The 17,286-nt window shown below is 37.6% G+C and overlaps 1 protein-coding gene across 2 annotated transcripts in view; it reads left to right on the top strand.

Annotated features, from left to right (window-relative positions):
• The first annotated feature begins 1,788 nt into the window (after positions 1-1,788).
• The window catches only part of rapgef5b (Rap guanine nucleotide exchange factor (GEF) 5b), a 62,375-nt gene continuing 46,877 nt past the window's right edge, over positions 1,789-17,286 (top strand). For both annotated transcript variants that reach the window (XM_084088446.1, XM_084088447.1), the window contains exons 1-8: positions 1,789-2,103; positions 3,462-3,527; positions 3,918-4,024; positions 8,460-8,581; positions 8,698-8,866; positions 13,010-13,091; positions 15,531-15,582; positions 16,408-16,478. In XM_084088446.1, coding sequence (XP_083944572.1) covers positions 1,975-2,103; positions 3,462-3,527; positions 3,918-4,024; positions 8,460-8,581; positions 8,698-8,866; positions 13,010-13,091; positions 15,531-15,582; positions 16,408-16,478 — 798 coding nt within the window. In that variant the 5' untranslated portion in view covers positions 1,789-1,974. The remainder of the gene's footprint in view (positions 2,104-3,461; positions 3,528-3,917; positions 4,025-8,459; positions 8,582-8,697; positions 8,867-13,009; positions 13,092-15,530; positions 15,583-16,407; positions 16,479-17,286) is intronic.

The following is a 17,286-nucleotide window of genomic DNA, read 5'->3' on the forward strand; positions in this document are numbered from 1 at the left end:
AAACTAGAGTCTGGGCGACATCAGGGTGAACAGCAAAGTGTACTTCTGCAGCTTGAAGGATTTCAGGATCACTGGTTGAATGTTCCTGATGATTTTGGTTCTCTACACTACAGATGACTTGCTGTAGGAAACTCTGAACTAAAGAGAGGAAAGATGTAAATTAAAATCAAATAATATGAATTCTTAATTGCATACTCAGCATCTAATCAGTTAATTATTATTTTACTTTTTGGATGTCATGTCACTTACCATCAGGAATTCTTCCAGGTGGTACTGCAACTGCCTCAGTGTCTTGAGCCTTTTCCTCACATTGAGTTGAGCTGGTCTTCCTGCTGTATTTTTGACCAGCTCTCCGACTAAAGATCCACCTCCACAACCTGAACCTCTTTTTCTTTTTAGAGATGCCCTTCTTCTTCGCTTTCTTCTTTCCCCCATTCACATTCTCTTCTCCAACACCAACTGGATGTGGGTGGGCTTCCACCAAACTGGTAAAAGATTTCCGCGGTGAACCATGGAAATGCACATGTCCAAAGTTTTTTTCTGCCTCTTTGCAACGAGAGCTACGGTGACCCATCGCTATCGTGATTTAGCTGCAGATTGAGCAAAATGAGAGTTGCAAGACTTGCTTTCGCGCATCTCTGTGATGTCACGGCAGAACTGTCGTAGGCCTGATCTGTGGTCACGCTCAAAATATTTTGGAAGTGCTTTTGCAGGTATATTATTGATTTTGTGTACCCTCATTTTTCTTTATATTGGAAATATGTTATATTTGGTTTTATTAACACGAAGAAAAAATTTGAGAAAGAATTTTACTTTATAAACCTATTACTTCTCCTAGCAAAATTTTATATTCATAAATGTAAATTTTCCAATCATAAGCCATTATTCAAAGTTTTTATCATTGATTTTCATCAATACCTTCAAACGCATTCTGTTTCAGAGAAGACCAAAGCAAGGAAAACATTGTCTTGTTGTGCTCTCTTCAAAATCCCCCTCTAAATTTTGTCGCATTTTCTTATCCTAACATGCTCTATCTAATTGATTGTATCTCCTTTATTTTTTTGATTATCTTTTCTTGTATTATTATTGTATATTTTGTCTGTTTTTCTTTTCTTTTGTTCTCTTCTTTCCTCTGGTGTATGTTACGATTCTTGTTTTACATGCTGATATTATTTGTTGGCTATTGTATGTTTATATCTAATTTAAAAAAAATAAAAAAAATTAAAATAAAAAAAAATCTGTGGTCACGCTCTGAGTTCTTATCTTGCTTTTTGCTGCGCCTACAGTATGTAGGGCAAAGCGACCATTCCCTTGTCTGATTGATTGCATTGTCATTTATCTATTTGTTTTCTATTTATTATTTATTTACGGTGTGAAACGTAAAATATGCAAATTCTACATAATTTCTGTCTGTATTCGACAGAAATGATGTAGAAATCGCATATTTTACGTTTCACACTGTAATGTCTGTAACTTAAGTGACGTCAAATATTCTGTTTAAAAACACCACACCTTCCGCATTCACTCCTTTATTAAATATTAAACATTTAATGATTTATTTATTATCTTTTTCATTTAAGTCTTCATCGCTAATGATGATCTGTCATACAAAACATGCATACTGCAAAATGGAGATATAGGCCTAATGACATGGTTATTATTAAGTACCTACTTCATGTCACGATATGCCTACATACTCTGGATCAGGTTTTTATAGTAGCTCGTGTTATCAGTGATCTCATATAGGTACGGCCCACTCAAGTCACGTGACATACCTTTTTCAACTCCGCACCTATGTTGACTCACGTGTCTGCCATTGTCACGCTGTATGGAGTCTGTAAACAAGTAATGCGCTTTTACCGGTTATAGACGACTATTGATTTCATTTGCACACCTGTTGATAAACATTCGTCATTGATTTCTATGTGGGAGTCCGAGCTTTCGTCCTCCAACCTGTGCTGACTTGTCCTGGACATGGACGTGGTGGATGAGAGTCCGTCTGTTAAGGTTCTCATAAGTAAAGCTCTTGAAGATCACAGGAGCAGCAGAACCGATCCTCTCTTACTGAGGAATGACTCTCAGTTTAAGAAGAACCTGGAAGCTGTAAGTGTATTTTTAAAACAGACGATATACACTGTACTAGTGCCAGATCATTTACGTGTAAGTTTTGTTTATAGACTGTTTTGCATACTGCTTTACAATAGTGACTTTGAGAACAGCTGAAACTAATTCATTGCATTGGCCAGGCTGTAATATGAGATTGGTTAAAGGGAAACCTGTTGGGTGGGATTTTAAACCTTTTTTAGGTGATTTTAAAGGTGAATGTTTGTAGATACAGCAAGAAAACATTTAAAATATGTATAGTTATAATATATAATATAATATTATAATTCTGAGGACACTGTGACTCATCTTAGATGACAAATTTATCTTTTTTGTTTGTGTGTACATGTATGAATAATATATATATATATTATTATACAGTATACACACTACTGTTCATTTGGGGTTGGTAAGATTTTTTAAAAATGTTTAAATTTCTTACAATGACTAATTTCTCTTTTAGTATATTTTAAGATGTAATTTATTCCTGTAAAGTCAAAGCTGAATTTTCAGCAGCCATTAACAGTGTCAAATGATCATTCAGAAATCATTCTATTCTGATTTGCTGCTCAAAACATTTCTTATTATTATCAAAGTTGAAACCTGTTGTGCTGCTTGATTTATTTATTTATTTTTTGTGTGTGTGTGTGTGGAATACGCACACAGAAATATTATTTTTTGATCAATTAATATGGGGTCTTAAAACTGAATGTTTAATAATTATAAAGAGTAACTGTACAAAAATAAGTATTGTACATTTAAAGTTGTTTTACTTGAAATATAATTTCCCGAATACTAATATGTAATGCAGCCTTATGTATAATATAATATAAATATTACATTTGTATTGTATAGTATTAATAAATGGCCCTATCTTTTTATGGTTGCTTCAACACAAATTCTAGACATGGGGGTTAAGAGCTGCTGTTTACACTGACTACAAAAATGACTTCACTGTGTGTTTCCCCAGCATCCCACATGAGTCTAATAGCTAAAGTACACATTGAGTAATGGACACTCAGGCTGCTTCACTTTGTTTAACTCTGGTTTCTTTTGAGGCACAGCAACCTGTTTTGACAATGTAACATAGCTTTTATTGCCCATATGGTCATTTTTTTGTAATCTGTACATGTTCTAACCTAGGTGGATGCAACCTCTCTGACCTTTTAACAAAGTGATGTTTTGTTTTTGTTTCGGTTTAATTGGAAAAGCTAGATATGATGTCTGTACTGAATGAATATTTCATGTAATCGTCATAGCTGCTGTTTTAAGATAAGAAACAGCAGAAAAAGTGTATTGTCTCAGGACACAAAGCTGTATTGTTTTTCAGATGTTTAACCTCTTTCTCTCTATGCTAGATTATATCTCAGAAGCAGCCACCTGTGTCCATCCGCTGTTCAAATGCCGGACAGACTAGACACAAGGTATATCATGCGTTTATCTCCCGTCGTTGCCCTCAGTTCTTTGATGACTTGAAAATCTGGTTGTTTAATGGTGTCAAGTTTAATTCACTTAATGGAGAGGTTGGGGATGTTGTCAGCACTTGTTTTAGGTTATGTAATTATAAGATGAGTACATCATGAAAAACATAATCGAAAGTGAACATATCACCTCAAATTTTGCACATATCACCTGGACTATATGTAGTGTATATAGATAAACAGTTTATGTTCTAAATTTTGAGGCCATGCAAGCAAATAGTGTTTTATATTTTGTTCTTGTTAAATTCTGACCGTCTCATCCTGTTTCTGTCCTGACAATTTTAAATCGTTCTGCTTTATCTTGATTAAGAATGTTCTCTATGTGTTGTGAAGGCTTGCGTGAATAATGTGCCATGTGCCGGCCGAGCACTGAGGAATGCTTTCTTATCCAATGGCCAGGATAACTGGAAAGCACATATTAAACTGGCAAGAATCATCAGGTAAGTTTCATTGCAATGTTGTGTGTTTGCCAGTTATATATAAAGTAAAGCCTTAAGGCCCTTTCAAACCAAGCATTATAACTATACATTTTTAATAATCTAATTCTATAACAATATAGGAGTCCACTCCACACCACATCTACAGGGATAGATGAAATGTATTGTTGGAATCACTTTCAATACAATTTTTCTAGCTGTTGATGTAAAAAACATTGCCAGCCAATCAGAATCCAACCGACTTTAAAGAGCTCGAACATTTAAAGCAGCAGATGACATAACTGCATCTCGTTTATAATAAACAGAATGTTCTCATCTTTTGGTGTGGTCGATAATGTAGTTATCGTTATCTTCATAGTAACCTCTATGTAAGGAATAGAGGTAAGTGTAGTATTATACGCAGTTAAAATATGTAGTAAGATAGTGGGGACTGACTTAAATGGATTGTTCACCCAAAAATGAAAATTTTGTCACCATTTTTTTCCTACTATGGAAGTCAAAGGGTGCCGTCAACTGTTTACCAACATTCTTTACAATATCTTTTGAGTTCAACAGAAGAAAGAAACTCATACTGGTTTGGAACAACTTGAGGGTAAGTAATGACAAAATATTCATTTATGGGTGAACTATCCCTTTAAGGAATATTCCACAAATTTATAAACAAAAGGCGACTAGGGACGGCCAGTCAGTCCTTTCCGATGTCACACATCCATTGTGTACTGAATTTCAAATGCTTCCCTTGGGCTGGAGATTTAAATTCCCCTTGTGTAAATCAAATAGATATAATAATTCTTTTATTCCTGCAGCCATCATGTTTTTGAATTATTTATTGTAATGTGTGTTACTGTGTGTGTTATGTTGCTGTACATGTATGCGTACTGTTGTCTACATCAATTCCCTTTCGAGGACAATAAAGTAAAGTAAAGTTACCATTCTTGGTGTGAATAGGCCCTTAATATGAAGGGATTGTATCAGGGGTGTTTCCTCTGAGGAGGCAAGGGAGGCAATGCCTCCTCAGAAAAATTAAATATTGGATGAGTAAATAATCCATACTACTAAAATAAAACAAAGCAAATATTAAGAAATTTTACATTAAAATGTGTATTCAGTTGAAATCGAAATTATTCAACCCCCATTGCAAATTAGGCTTATTGGTAAAATTTACAGATTTTCAGCTGTTTGCAATAAACAAATCAAACAAAAGGTATTGAAATAGCTCAACACAACAAATGTTTCAAGTGGTTTCTGCAGATTCAACTGAAAATGCAACTTTTAATGACTTCTGCAGTCTCAAAATTATTCAACCCCTTGAAGAGAATCCCTCACAACAGCACAAATCTGCAAAACAGGTGTTGTCTCAAGCACACCTGATGCAACTAATCAAGGGCTTCATTAGTTGCACCAGGTTTGCTTGAGCTAGAACACATGATATATCTGAACTGGCTAGGGTTTTGTTGAGTGCCATGTTTGACTGCATGTTAGAAATATGGCTAAGTCCAAAGAATGGTCCAAAAAGTTAAGAGAAGATATCATCGCCCTTCACAAGCAAGGAACAGGATACAAAAAGATAGCGAAGGAACTAAATGTTCCTAGATACACCGTTAGAAGCATAGTTTCGCAAGTTCAAAGTTAAAGGAACAGTGGTTACACTACCTGGACGGGGCAGAAAAAAAAGCTATCAGTGGCTGCAACCAGATTTCTGAGAAGGCAGGTTCAGAAAAACCCTTGAGTGACTGCAAAAGAACTGCAGCAAGATTTGGTGGCAACAGGTTTCAGCTTGCACAGTAAGGCGTGCACTTAACGCATGCCAGAACTCCAAGACATACACCACTACTGTAACTTTTCGGCCCTATGGATCAGTGGTATGTCTGGGGGAAGAAGAATGAAGCATATGCTGAAAACAACACTGTCTACAGTTAAGCATGGTGGTGGTTTGGTGATGCTTTGCATCCTCTGTCACTGGAAACCTGCAGTGTGTGGAAGGCAAGATGGATTTATTGAAGTATCAGAATATCCTAGGAGAAAACGTAATGCCATCAGTGAGGAAGCTGAAGCTTGGGCGTCATTGGACCTTCCAGCAGGATAATGATCCTAAGCATACCTCAAATTCCACCAAGACTTGGTTTCAAAAGAAGTCCTGGAATATTCTACAGTGGCCATCACAGTCACCTGACTTGAACCCCATAGAAAGTCTCTGGTGGGATTTGAAGAAGGTGGTTGCAGCACGCAAACCCAAGAATATTACTGAACTGAAGGACGTTGCTCGTGAGGAATAGGCTAAGATTCCTCAGAAACGCTGCCAGAAGCTGGTGTCTGGTTATACATCTCGTTTGCAGCAGGTCATAACAGCAAACTGATGTTCTACTAAGTACTACAGATGCTTGCCATGAAGGTGATGAATAATTTTGAGACAGCAGAAGTCATTAAAAGTTGCATTTTCAGTTGAGTTTGGGGAAACCACTTGAAACATTTGTTGTGTTGAGGTATTTCAATCACTTTTGTCTGAGTTTTATTAGCTGAAAGTCTGTCAATTTTGCCAATAAACCTGATTTGCAAATGGGGTTGAATAATTTAGGTTACTGTAAATTGTAAATCATGTAGGCGTGTAATGTTTCTTTACAAAGTGACATTGCCAACTATTGGCCTGGCAGCATAATACAGTGTTTTTAGTCATTTTCGTAGATCTGTGTGAACAGGGATGATATTGACAACGTTGTCGTCTGTACACGAAAAACTCCAAGGAAAAATGTTCCTGTTTTTAGTACATAATTATCGTATAAACGTACCCTTAGATATCACCACTTTGTCACATCACATTCAAACTTGAAATGACTTATAAATATGATCTGTGAGGGTTTTTTAAGGAACAAACATTTTTAGCCAGTGTTTACCGAGCTTTGATGACTGATGATCTGAAAATAAGTTGACTATTAAAGAGAACAGCATCGTATACATTTACAATTATACATGAAATTTATTATCGCGTTCTTATAGTTTGGAATAAATGTAAATATGCTTATAGCACTTGATGAGAAATATACTTTGTTTTTCTAATAAATAGAACATTAATTACATTTGAATCTAAAAATACAAAATAGAATTATTGTGGTTGTTTTCTTAATATTGTAAGTTATGTTTATTTATTTTACCTGAAAAATGTGTCATAAATCAAAAAATTACATAAAAAAGGACAGTGAGGACTTTTGCCTCCTTATTTCTGAAGAACTCACATATAGTTGGGTCCAAAAATCTCACACCACACTGAAAATCTGAAATGTAAAACTAAACTTAATTTAAATTAAATAAACAAAAGGGATGTAAAACATATTATTGGAACATTATGAAATAAAAAAAATATTTATTTCAGATTCTGCACTGTTTTAAAGGAACACTCCACCATTTTTTGAAACAGGGCTTATTCACCTTCTTTCCTACATTTAGATAGGTGGGCAAATGCATTTTTGTATCAGTGCATGCATTGTTTTAGTTTGACAGGGTCGGTGCTAGCTTAGCTTAGCATAATGAATGGAATCCTTTGTTGCCAGCTAGCATGTCCTGAGTAAAAGTGATATAAAAAAAATAAAAAAAACACCTAATTACTTCTTGTGGCCTGCGTATTCACAACAAGTACAAATAGCGATGCAGATTAACACTAGGCGATTTCCTAGGCAGATATTGACTTTTATATTAAGGACTATATTAGCGGGAAGCACAGGCGAAGCACTGCTACTTGGGCGTGATATCTCTGCGCCCAAGTAGCAGTGCTTCGCCTGTGCTTCCCCCTAATATAGTCCCAAGTCAATATCTGCCTAGGAAATCGCCTAGTGTTAATCTGCATCGCTATTTGTACTTGTTGTGAATACACAGGCCACAAGAAGTAATTAGGTGGGGTTTTTTTATTTTTTATATCACTTTTACTCAGGACATGCTAGCTGGCAACAAAGGATTCCATTCATTATGCTAAGCTAAGCTAGCACCGACCCTGTCAAACTAAAACAATGCATGCACTGAGACAAAAATGCATTTGCCCACCTATCTAAATGTAGGAAAGAAGGTGAATAAGCCCTGTTTCAAAAAACGGTGGAGTGTTCCTTTAAGTCACTAATTAAATTTTATGTACAGTGTATCATGAATTCAATTTGTAACACAAGATTGAGATACTGGTTGGAATTGACCAGTTTATTTACCAAGTCACATTAACAATAATTTTACATCCTTAACAATCCTTCTCCGATTCAAAATGAGCAAAAAAGTGCAACTAGTTTATAAAAAAAATTGTTTTCTTTTTTTTCAAACAATCAGCAAAATATCAGACAATGGTATTGTTTAATGAAAGCATAAACATTTATATAATGGTTTGTTTTGGTTAATAAAATCATGCCTGTCATTTCCTATAACACTTTCTTCTTTTTCCTGTTCTCATCTGGCATATTCTCAGGAGGACATGTACAGGTCAAGAGCTGGTGGAATGGATGATGGATCGTTGTGAGTTTATCCAGAACAGGGCAATAGCTTCCAAAATCTGGAACATTGTCCTGGACTTGGGCATTCTGCTTTCAGGTACACAGACGAGATTAAAACAGTTATTGTGAATGATCAGATTGCTCCTTCAGTATCATTTACATAAGCTTTGTCTAGACTGCTTTATGTCAGATGTTTAACCCTGTTGTGTCCAGTGGAGCAGAACAATGTATTTGAGGACTCCAGGTCTCTGTACCAGTTCACCTTTGAGGAATGTGAAGCCCAGAGCTGTGATTTCCGAAATCAGGTCATCTGGCCGAGTGCAGTTCATCTGCTGCTACAGCTGGTCCCATACGTGCAGCCTCGCAGTGGAACCCACAGGCGGTGAGCGTACGGTTACACATAAAAGCTTAATGATAGGGTTTTTTCTAAGGTCAAAGGTCATTAAATATCTTGTCCCTCTTGATCGTACAACTTAATTGCTTTTAATTTACTATCCAGCGCTAACGGAACGTGCCTGGACCCGTAAACAACCATTACTGATTACCTAAGCAGAGCTAAACATATATAAAAGAGGCTTTTAATTACTATGGAAGTTGTGACCATTAACCCCTTGGGTTGTTTTTCTTGGCTTGGGATCCAAAAGGTTATTGTGATGGAGGCTTTCTCTCTCAGTGGACCTCAGCTGAGGATCAGCTGATACTTTTTCAAAGCGTTAGAAGCCATGAACCAAGCCAATCAGCTATGAACCAAGCCAATCAGCTAGGCGGTGAATCATAACAACATAACTTTGATTTGAAGTAAAAAAAAGTTTTGTGAAAATCGGACAAAAATACAAAGGTACAAGGCTGTGTTCTTTACGGCTTTAGTGAGGGAAAGAACTACAATTCCATGAAGCACTGCAAACAACATAATCAATGTAGAATTATAAAACTACTCAATTAAAATTTATTATATCTATAGAAACAACATATTTTAAGTTTATTCCAAAATACCCATATACGTACAAATATTTAAGTGGTTTGAGAACTTAGAGAGAGGCGGAGCTAAAGAGCTCTTTTAAAAGTGCGGTTTGCTTGTTTCGACTCTGATTGCTGGAATTTTCTGTTCATCATGGGTAATGAAGTTTTTCACCACAAATTCCACTGTTAAACACGGTCATTTTAAAAGTAAGTTGAAATAATGCGGACTAACAGCTTTAACATAAGCATATACCATCGATTAACAACCTTGTAGCTCACTGTCTAGGGCGGTCTAAAAAGGTTTGTAAGTTATCATTAAAAATCAATTTCCTTTCCGAGTTTTTACTTCCGGAACCCGACTGTTGAACTCTATGAGCAAAGTTTGTCTTAACAGACAGTCCATTTCCTTGTTACAATGGACAGTTATTGGGTTTATATGAGTTTCTTTGAATTAATACGTCATCCCTGCAGCACTCTATGATGACACAATTTTCATTTTTATCTGAATTATCCCCATACAAAATTACAATAGGCAAATGGGGTTTGACATAATCTGCAAACCATATTTTTAAATAAAATCAATGACCTGTTATCTGGACAGGGCTTGTAGATGATTGAGGCCAAATGTGGCAGGGAAATCATTCAGTATCTTTCCATGAGCATATAATGTAGTAACGTCAGCTGCAGTTCCAGCCTTCACCAGCAGATGTCTGTGTGACAGTGCTCATCCCAGTGCAGGCCAGACACATGATTTTGCTCCAGGCTCTGTCTCACTTTCAGATATTCAGACATACCCAACCTGTTCAGAGTGCTGCCTCACTGCTTTTGACCTTTCGCAGTTTAGCACTTTGGTACACAGTACGTAAGCAGGGGGGTCAATGTACGCAAATGGAAGTTGAGCTATAGGTCATGTATCTGCATCATTTCCTGTCTGCTGGGAAAGTCAGTCAGGTTCTGTCCTAGTGGCTTTGTCTAGGCAGGATGTCCATCTTTAGAGAGAGCAGACCTGTTTTTGGTCCCTCTGTCTGCACCTCCATATGGCATGATTAAGCTTTCAAAATGCAAATTTTTTTATGCATCCTTGCTGAATAAAAGTATTTATTTCTTTAAAAAACAACAAACAAAAAAAACTTATGCAACCATTCAAAAGTTAACCTTTTTTTTTAGGTTAAATTTTTTTAGCAAATCAAGTCGCACCACATAACATTTACAAACGTGAACTATCCATGCAATATTTATATTTTGTAAGAAATAATAATAAAACATTGCACAAAACTACTTGATAAGATCTTTTAATGAGTCTTTTTTTCTCCATTATGCTCTCAGAACAGTTGTATAACTTTTTGACTATACACTTACCTAAAGGATTATTAGGAACACCTGTTCAATTTCTCATTAAAGGAGAACTCCGGTCAATTTTAACATTGAGCTCATTTTTTTGTACATTTGGAGTGCTGTCAATACAGAGAACAACGACAAAAATCGGTGTTGCCTACACCGAGTTATTCTATTTTTAAAATTTGCACCCTGTTGACTTCAATGGGGCAATGTTTAAACCTGCTTTTAGCCTCTTAACATCCTTGATGTGTCATTACAAGTGCACAGAAAATGTGAGTGATTCCTTCTGAGTGAACACGAGTGGATCTGACTGCAGTAGATTTAAAAGATATGTATAAAAATTATGTTATTTAAGCCAGCGCAAATACCTGTTTACATCCTGTTTTTCGGTTGAAGTCCAAAGTAGTCGATTGCCGAGTTCACGCGCATAGGTTTAGTTACCAATGATCACGCGCGTGAACTCGGCAATTGACTACTTTGGACTTCAACCGAAAAACAGGATGTAAACAGGTATTTGCGCTGGCTTAAATAACATAATTTTTATACATATCTTTTAAATCTACCGCAGTCAGATCCACTCGTGTTCACTCAGAAGGAATCACTCACATTTTCTGTGCACTTGTAATGACACATCAAGGATGTTAAGAGGCTAAAAGCAGGTTTAAACATTGCCCCATTGAAGTCAACAGGGTGCAAATTTTAAAAATAGAATAACTCGGTGTAGGCAACACCGATTTTTGTCGTTGTTCTCTGTATTGACAGCACTCCAAATGTACAATAAAATGAGCTCAATGTTAAAATTGACCGGAGTTCTCCTTTAATGCAATTATCTAATCAACCAATCACATGGCAGTTGCTTCAATGCATTTAGGGGTGTGGTCCTGGTCAAGACAATCTCCTGAACTCCAAACTGAATGTCAGAATGGGAAAGAAAGGTGATTTAAGCAATTTTGAGCGTGGCATGGTTGCTGGTGCCAGACGGGCCGGTCTGAGTATTTCACAATCTGCTCAGTTACTGGGATTTTCACGCACAACCATTTCTAGGGTTTACAAAGAATGGTGTGAAAAGGGAAAAACATCCAGTATGCGGCAGTCCTGTGGGAGAAAATGCCTTGTTGATGCTAGAGGTCAGAGGAGAATGGGCCGACTGATTCAAGCTGATAGAAGAGCAACTTTGACTGAAATAACCACTCGTTACAACCGAAGTATGCAGCAAAGCATTTGTGAAGCCACAACACGCACAACCTTGAGGCGGATGGGCTACAACAGCAGAAGACCCCACCGGGTACCACTCATCTCCACTACAAATAGGAAAAAGAGGCTACAATTTGCACGAGCTCAACAAAATTGGACAGTTGAAGACTGAAAAAATGTTGCCTGGTCTGATGAGTCTCGATTTCTGTTGAGACATTCAGATGGTAGAGTCAGAATTTGGCGTAAACAGAATGAGAACATGAATCCATCATGCCTTGTTACCACTGTGCAGGCTGGTGGTGGTGGTGGTGTAATGGTGTGGGGGATGTTTTCTTGGCACACTTTAGGCCCCTTAGTGCCAATTGGGCATCGTTTAAATGCCACGGCCTACCTGAGCATTGTTTCTGACCATGTCCATCCCTTTATGACCACCATGTACCCATCCTCTGATGGCTACTTCCAGCAGGATAATGCACCATGTCACAAAGCTCGAATCATTTCAAATTGGTTTCTTGAACATGACAATGAGTTCACTGTACTAAAATGGCCCCCACAGTCACCAGATCTCAACCCAATAGAGCATCTTTGGGATGAGGTGGAACGGGAGCTTCGTGCCCTGGATGTGCATCCCACAAATCTCCATCAACTGCAAGATGCTATCCTATCAATATGGGCCAACATTTCTAAAGAATGCTTTCAGCACCCTGTTGAATCAATGCCACGTAGAATTAAGGCAGTTCTGAAGGCGAAAGGGGGTCAAACACAGTATTAGTATGGTGTTCCTAATAATCCTTTAGGTGAGTGTATGTCACCAAAAATATTTTTAATCAAGAAATCTTTTAAAACAAGCTTATCATAAAAAGTGTATTTGTCTCACTTTATGTATAAATGGCATTTTTAGTGTATTTAAAAATAAAAATAAATAATGTTATGTAATTGACCCATTAACATGGTACCATGTCCAAAAAAACAAAACAAAAGACAAACAAACATGGTAAATTGAGATTAAATTGTGTTTTCTGCTGTTCTGTAGCTGTAAAGAAGGTGCAGAGAAATCATCTGATGCTTGTAACCCAGTTCTTCAAATGAGAGCTTTGGAGCATCTCACCTCAACGGTAAGAAAATTTATTGCATTATCTCATGAGCTTTTCCAAATCTTGCATTTAGGAAATGCCTAAACAAACATCCAGCAACTATTGAACCTGTCTTTGTATGTGTCTTTTACATTTACATTTACATTTATGCATTTGGCAGACGCTTTTATCCAAAGCGACTTGCATTGCATTTCAAGGTACACATTTACATTCTTATCAGTTCTTACTTTCCCTTTTAACCACAATACTCAAAAGGTTTAGTACAGAGCATTTTCACGTGCACAGAAACCCTGTGACACCTGCGCTCTGTCCGTTTGAGAGCCAGCAGCTCTGGTGTAATGACTGAATCAGTACATTACTGTGTCCATGCGGCACGTGCTTAGCTTCCAGCTATCAAGGTAATGTTGCAGAACCTCAACTCAAGGTGGCCTGTGCACCTGCAGTCACCTTGGCAACAGAAATATACGGCCACTTCCTGAGATTCGGAGAGGGTCGGCATTTGCATTGGACACCCTGGGGAACTGATGATGCTCGCCTTTGTATTGCTGTGTTCAGCTGAACAGTTGAGATGCTCAGTTTGATGGCTTAATCAATGTACTGTAAAACACTGTATCATGTAGCTTGTGGTTGTGTTTAGGATTTAGAGCAAGACCTAATAATAAAACCAGCAAAAACATATTTTTCAACAGTGTTCACCGGATGCTTGCCAAGTTTAAGATGATCACTTGAGTACTTACGTTTTTTTTAAATATGTATTTGTCACCTATGACCAATGTAATGTGCATCCCCAATTGTAATGTTTTAATTGTTTTATATAATGGCTAAACTCATGTTTTTATCATTTGAATCCATCCATATGTCTGTCCATCCATCCATCCATCCATCCATCTTTCCGTCCGTCCGTCCATCCATCCATATGTCTGTCTATCTGTCTGTCCATCCATCCATCTTTCCGTCCATCCATCTATCCATATTTTTGTCCATCTATCATCCATATTTTTGTTCATCCATCCATCCATATGTTTGTCCATCTATTCATTCCTGTCTTTCTGTCTGTCTGTCCATCCATCCATCCATCCATCCATCCATCCGTCCATACATCTGTCCAGCCATCCATCCATCCATCCATTCCATTCCTATGTCTTTGTCTGCCTATCTGTCTATCCATCCATCCATCCATTCGTCTGACTATCTGTCTGTCTGTCCATCCATCATCCATCCGTCCATACATCTGTCCATCCGTCCGTCCATCCATCCATCTATCCATCCATTCCTGTCTTTGTTTGTTTGTTTGTCTATCCATCCATCCATCCATCCATCCATCCATCCATCCATTCATATGTCTATCTGTCCATCCATCCATCCATCCATCCATCCATCCATCCATCCATCCATCCATCCATCCATCCATCCATCCATCCATCCATCCATCCATCCATCCATCCATCCATCCATCCATCCATCCATCCATCCATCCATCCATCCATCCGTATGTCTATTCGTCTGTCCATCCATCTATCCACCCGTCCATCCATCCATCCGTCGATCAGTCCGTCCATCCATCCATCTGTTGATCAGTCAATTTATCCCTCCGTCCATCCATCCCTCCCTTCAAATAAATCATGGGTATAATAGCCAACACATGAAAATGGGGGAAGACATCAATCATGTTCCCACCGTAAATGACGCCAATGGTCATGTACACCATTCATTTATTTAGGTTATTAGTGGAAACAGTTACTTAACGCAGATCATTTGTTGTTGGCCTGTATGGGGTCACAGTGGCATAGATCCCAGTCCAGCTCCATTTACATTAGCCCTGAGACTGTGCACTCAGAGCAGGGGCTGCCACATCAGATGGCCCCATAGGAAATGTCGATTTAATGGGCCACTAAGCACAGTTAAACCTCTCCACTACACACCTGGTTTACTAATGCACAGAACTCCCATGGTCAGACAGCAGATGGACTTCCCCTCATAAGTGAAGTGATTTTCTTTCAGATGCTTGATGGATTGGATACATTTGTATTCATAGTGTGCCATGTGCTGTGGGATTTTAATGTAATGTCAGAAATAGATCACTTGAAATTTGAGTCGAGTTTGTATAGATCCTCAAAGGAATAATACAGCAGTTGAGAAATCAAAGGCAGTTATGCTAAAAGAATAGTAATGCAGTCTTCTTTTATAACCCTGCAAAAAAAAAACAAAAAAAAACTTCCAAGTATGACATAAATCGAGAGAAGTACAACTTTTAAAAAAAAAAAGAGATGAAGTTTAGTGCTGAACTTGTTGATTCATAGCTTCAAAGCGTTATGGATCTCTTCAAAGCACAGACCCACAGAATAGCTTCCAAAGCAGCAGATTGTGAATAATAAAATATGCTTGCATTAAATGGTTTCGAGCCCATTATGCCTGCATATTTGAAAGAACTAACTAAACCATGATCTACTCTTTTAATAGGTGCAGAATGAACTGTGTGCAGCTTTGGCTCGCAAGGCACAGACTAAATCAAGTAAGGATTATTCTGTGTTACATGGTTTGATTGTGTGTTTTATTGCTCCAATAAACATGGACAATCAGTTTCCAGTGTTTTGCTTGTGTTTGAGTATTAAGCTTTTAAAAAACAAAAACGTATTGACCTATATTATTTACTTGTCAGCTGGGGTGCTTTCTCTGAGTAAAAATGTTTGTTTGACTGAAATAATCAGTACAAAAATAAAACAATTATAAAAATGAATACTGAATAATATATAAAACACTACTTTAAATAACACTGGTCAACACTAGTGGATAAAGTTTCAGAAAGAGACTGTGTTCTCATTGAGGTCTCATTTGAAAGTGGTGTTAATAATGGGGTAAAGGAATACAGGCAAAATGTTCGTAACTGGTGTAGAACTAGTAGAAATAAACAGAGTAAACAACTCATCTATTCAGACAGCACCACTTTTGGTCCAAATCAATGAACAGTTTTGTCAGTGAACTGGTTTTTAGTGACCACTGAGCTACAATTAAAGCTACAGTACAGTCACCTGTGCTGTTTACCAAGGATGAATGACTAATGGTCTGCAATGACTAACCCTGCACCAAACTTAACCCTAATGTTAAGTGTTACTATATCATCTTTCTATAAACATACCATAAAATAGTTTTTTTTTAAATTATTTACATTTACTTTTTAATTATATGTGTGTGTGTGTGTGTGTGTGTGTGTGTGTGTGTGTGTGTAAGGTTAATGACGTTCCACATGAATCTATATTGCTAAGAACAGAAAGAAGCACAAACCCAGGCAGCGCACCACACTCCACTGATTCTCAGCTGTACATTTCTTGTTTTCCAGTGATGGAGGAGAGCAGTCCACAACACAATACTAACACGCCAGGACCATCTCCCAGTCCTGCTGTGCGCAAGGTAATGAGAAAACAGATTCCAGGGCAGCTGGCTTTACATTGACAGTGTGTGTATATGTTGGTGTGCATATATGTTTTGCTGAGCTCACCAGCTGTCCCACTTGCCCAGGATTGTCCATACATCCCCTGATTGAGAACCGCTATCCCGCAGCTCAGTCATCAGTAGAAAGCCCTTGAACTGGCAGAAAGAGAAAGAGCCTGTGATTGGAGATAGATGGATACTCTATACTGTGTGTCAGGACAGAGCCTTGTGCTTGTCTTTGAGGCTCTCGGCTGTTCCAGCACGGTGTAATAGCTGATGGTTCACTGCAACACATCTGACGAAACTGTGATCAAGATAACAAAATAGCAGTGCTTCACAAGGACAAACAGTGCTGGACAGATTATAACATACACACTATCTTATCAGAGTGAACTGTTGGTTCGCAAATGATTTTCAGGGTACCCCCAGGATCCTCCAACTTAAATTCAAGGCTTTTTAAGACCTTTTTAATACCATTTCAAATGAAATTCAATGCCAACTTTGTACCAATTCCGACAGAAGTATGAGGGGAAAATGTCAAATCTGTATACATTTTAAACCCTAAAAAATAATTATGTACAAGTAGACTACTTGAATTAAATAAAACATTTTATTTAAATTATCAGTCATATTTAATACATACGCAGCAGCGTTGTAGCGCGCACGTGTGTAGGCCAATGTTAATTTTGGCAGCCATTTTTGATTTAGTCTTACTCTTCATCTTCAGATGAAAATGCTTATTGGTCTTAGTCACATTTGAGTCATTCTGCCTTTCATAGTTTTAGTT

Source organism: Abramis brama (genome assembly GCF_963993115.1).
Source record: "Abramis brama genome assembly, chromosome: 17".
Taxonomy (NCBI): Eukaryota; Metazoa; Chordata; class Actinopteri; order Cypriniformes; family Leuciscidae; genus Abramis; species Abramis brama.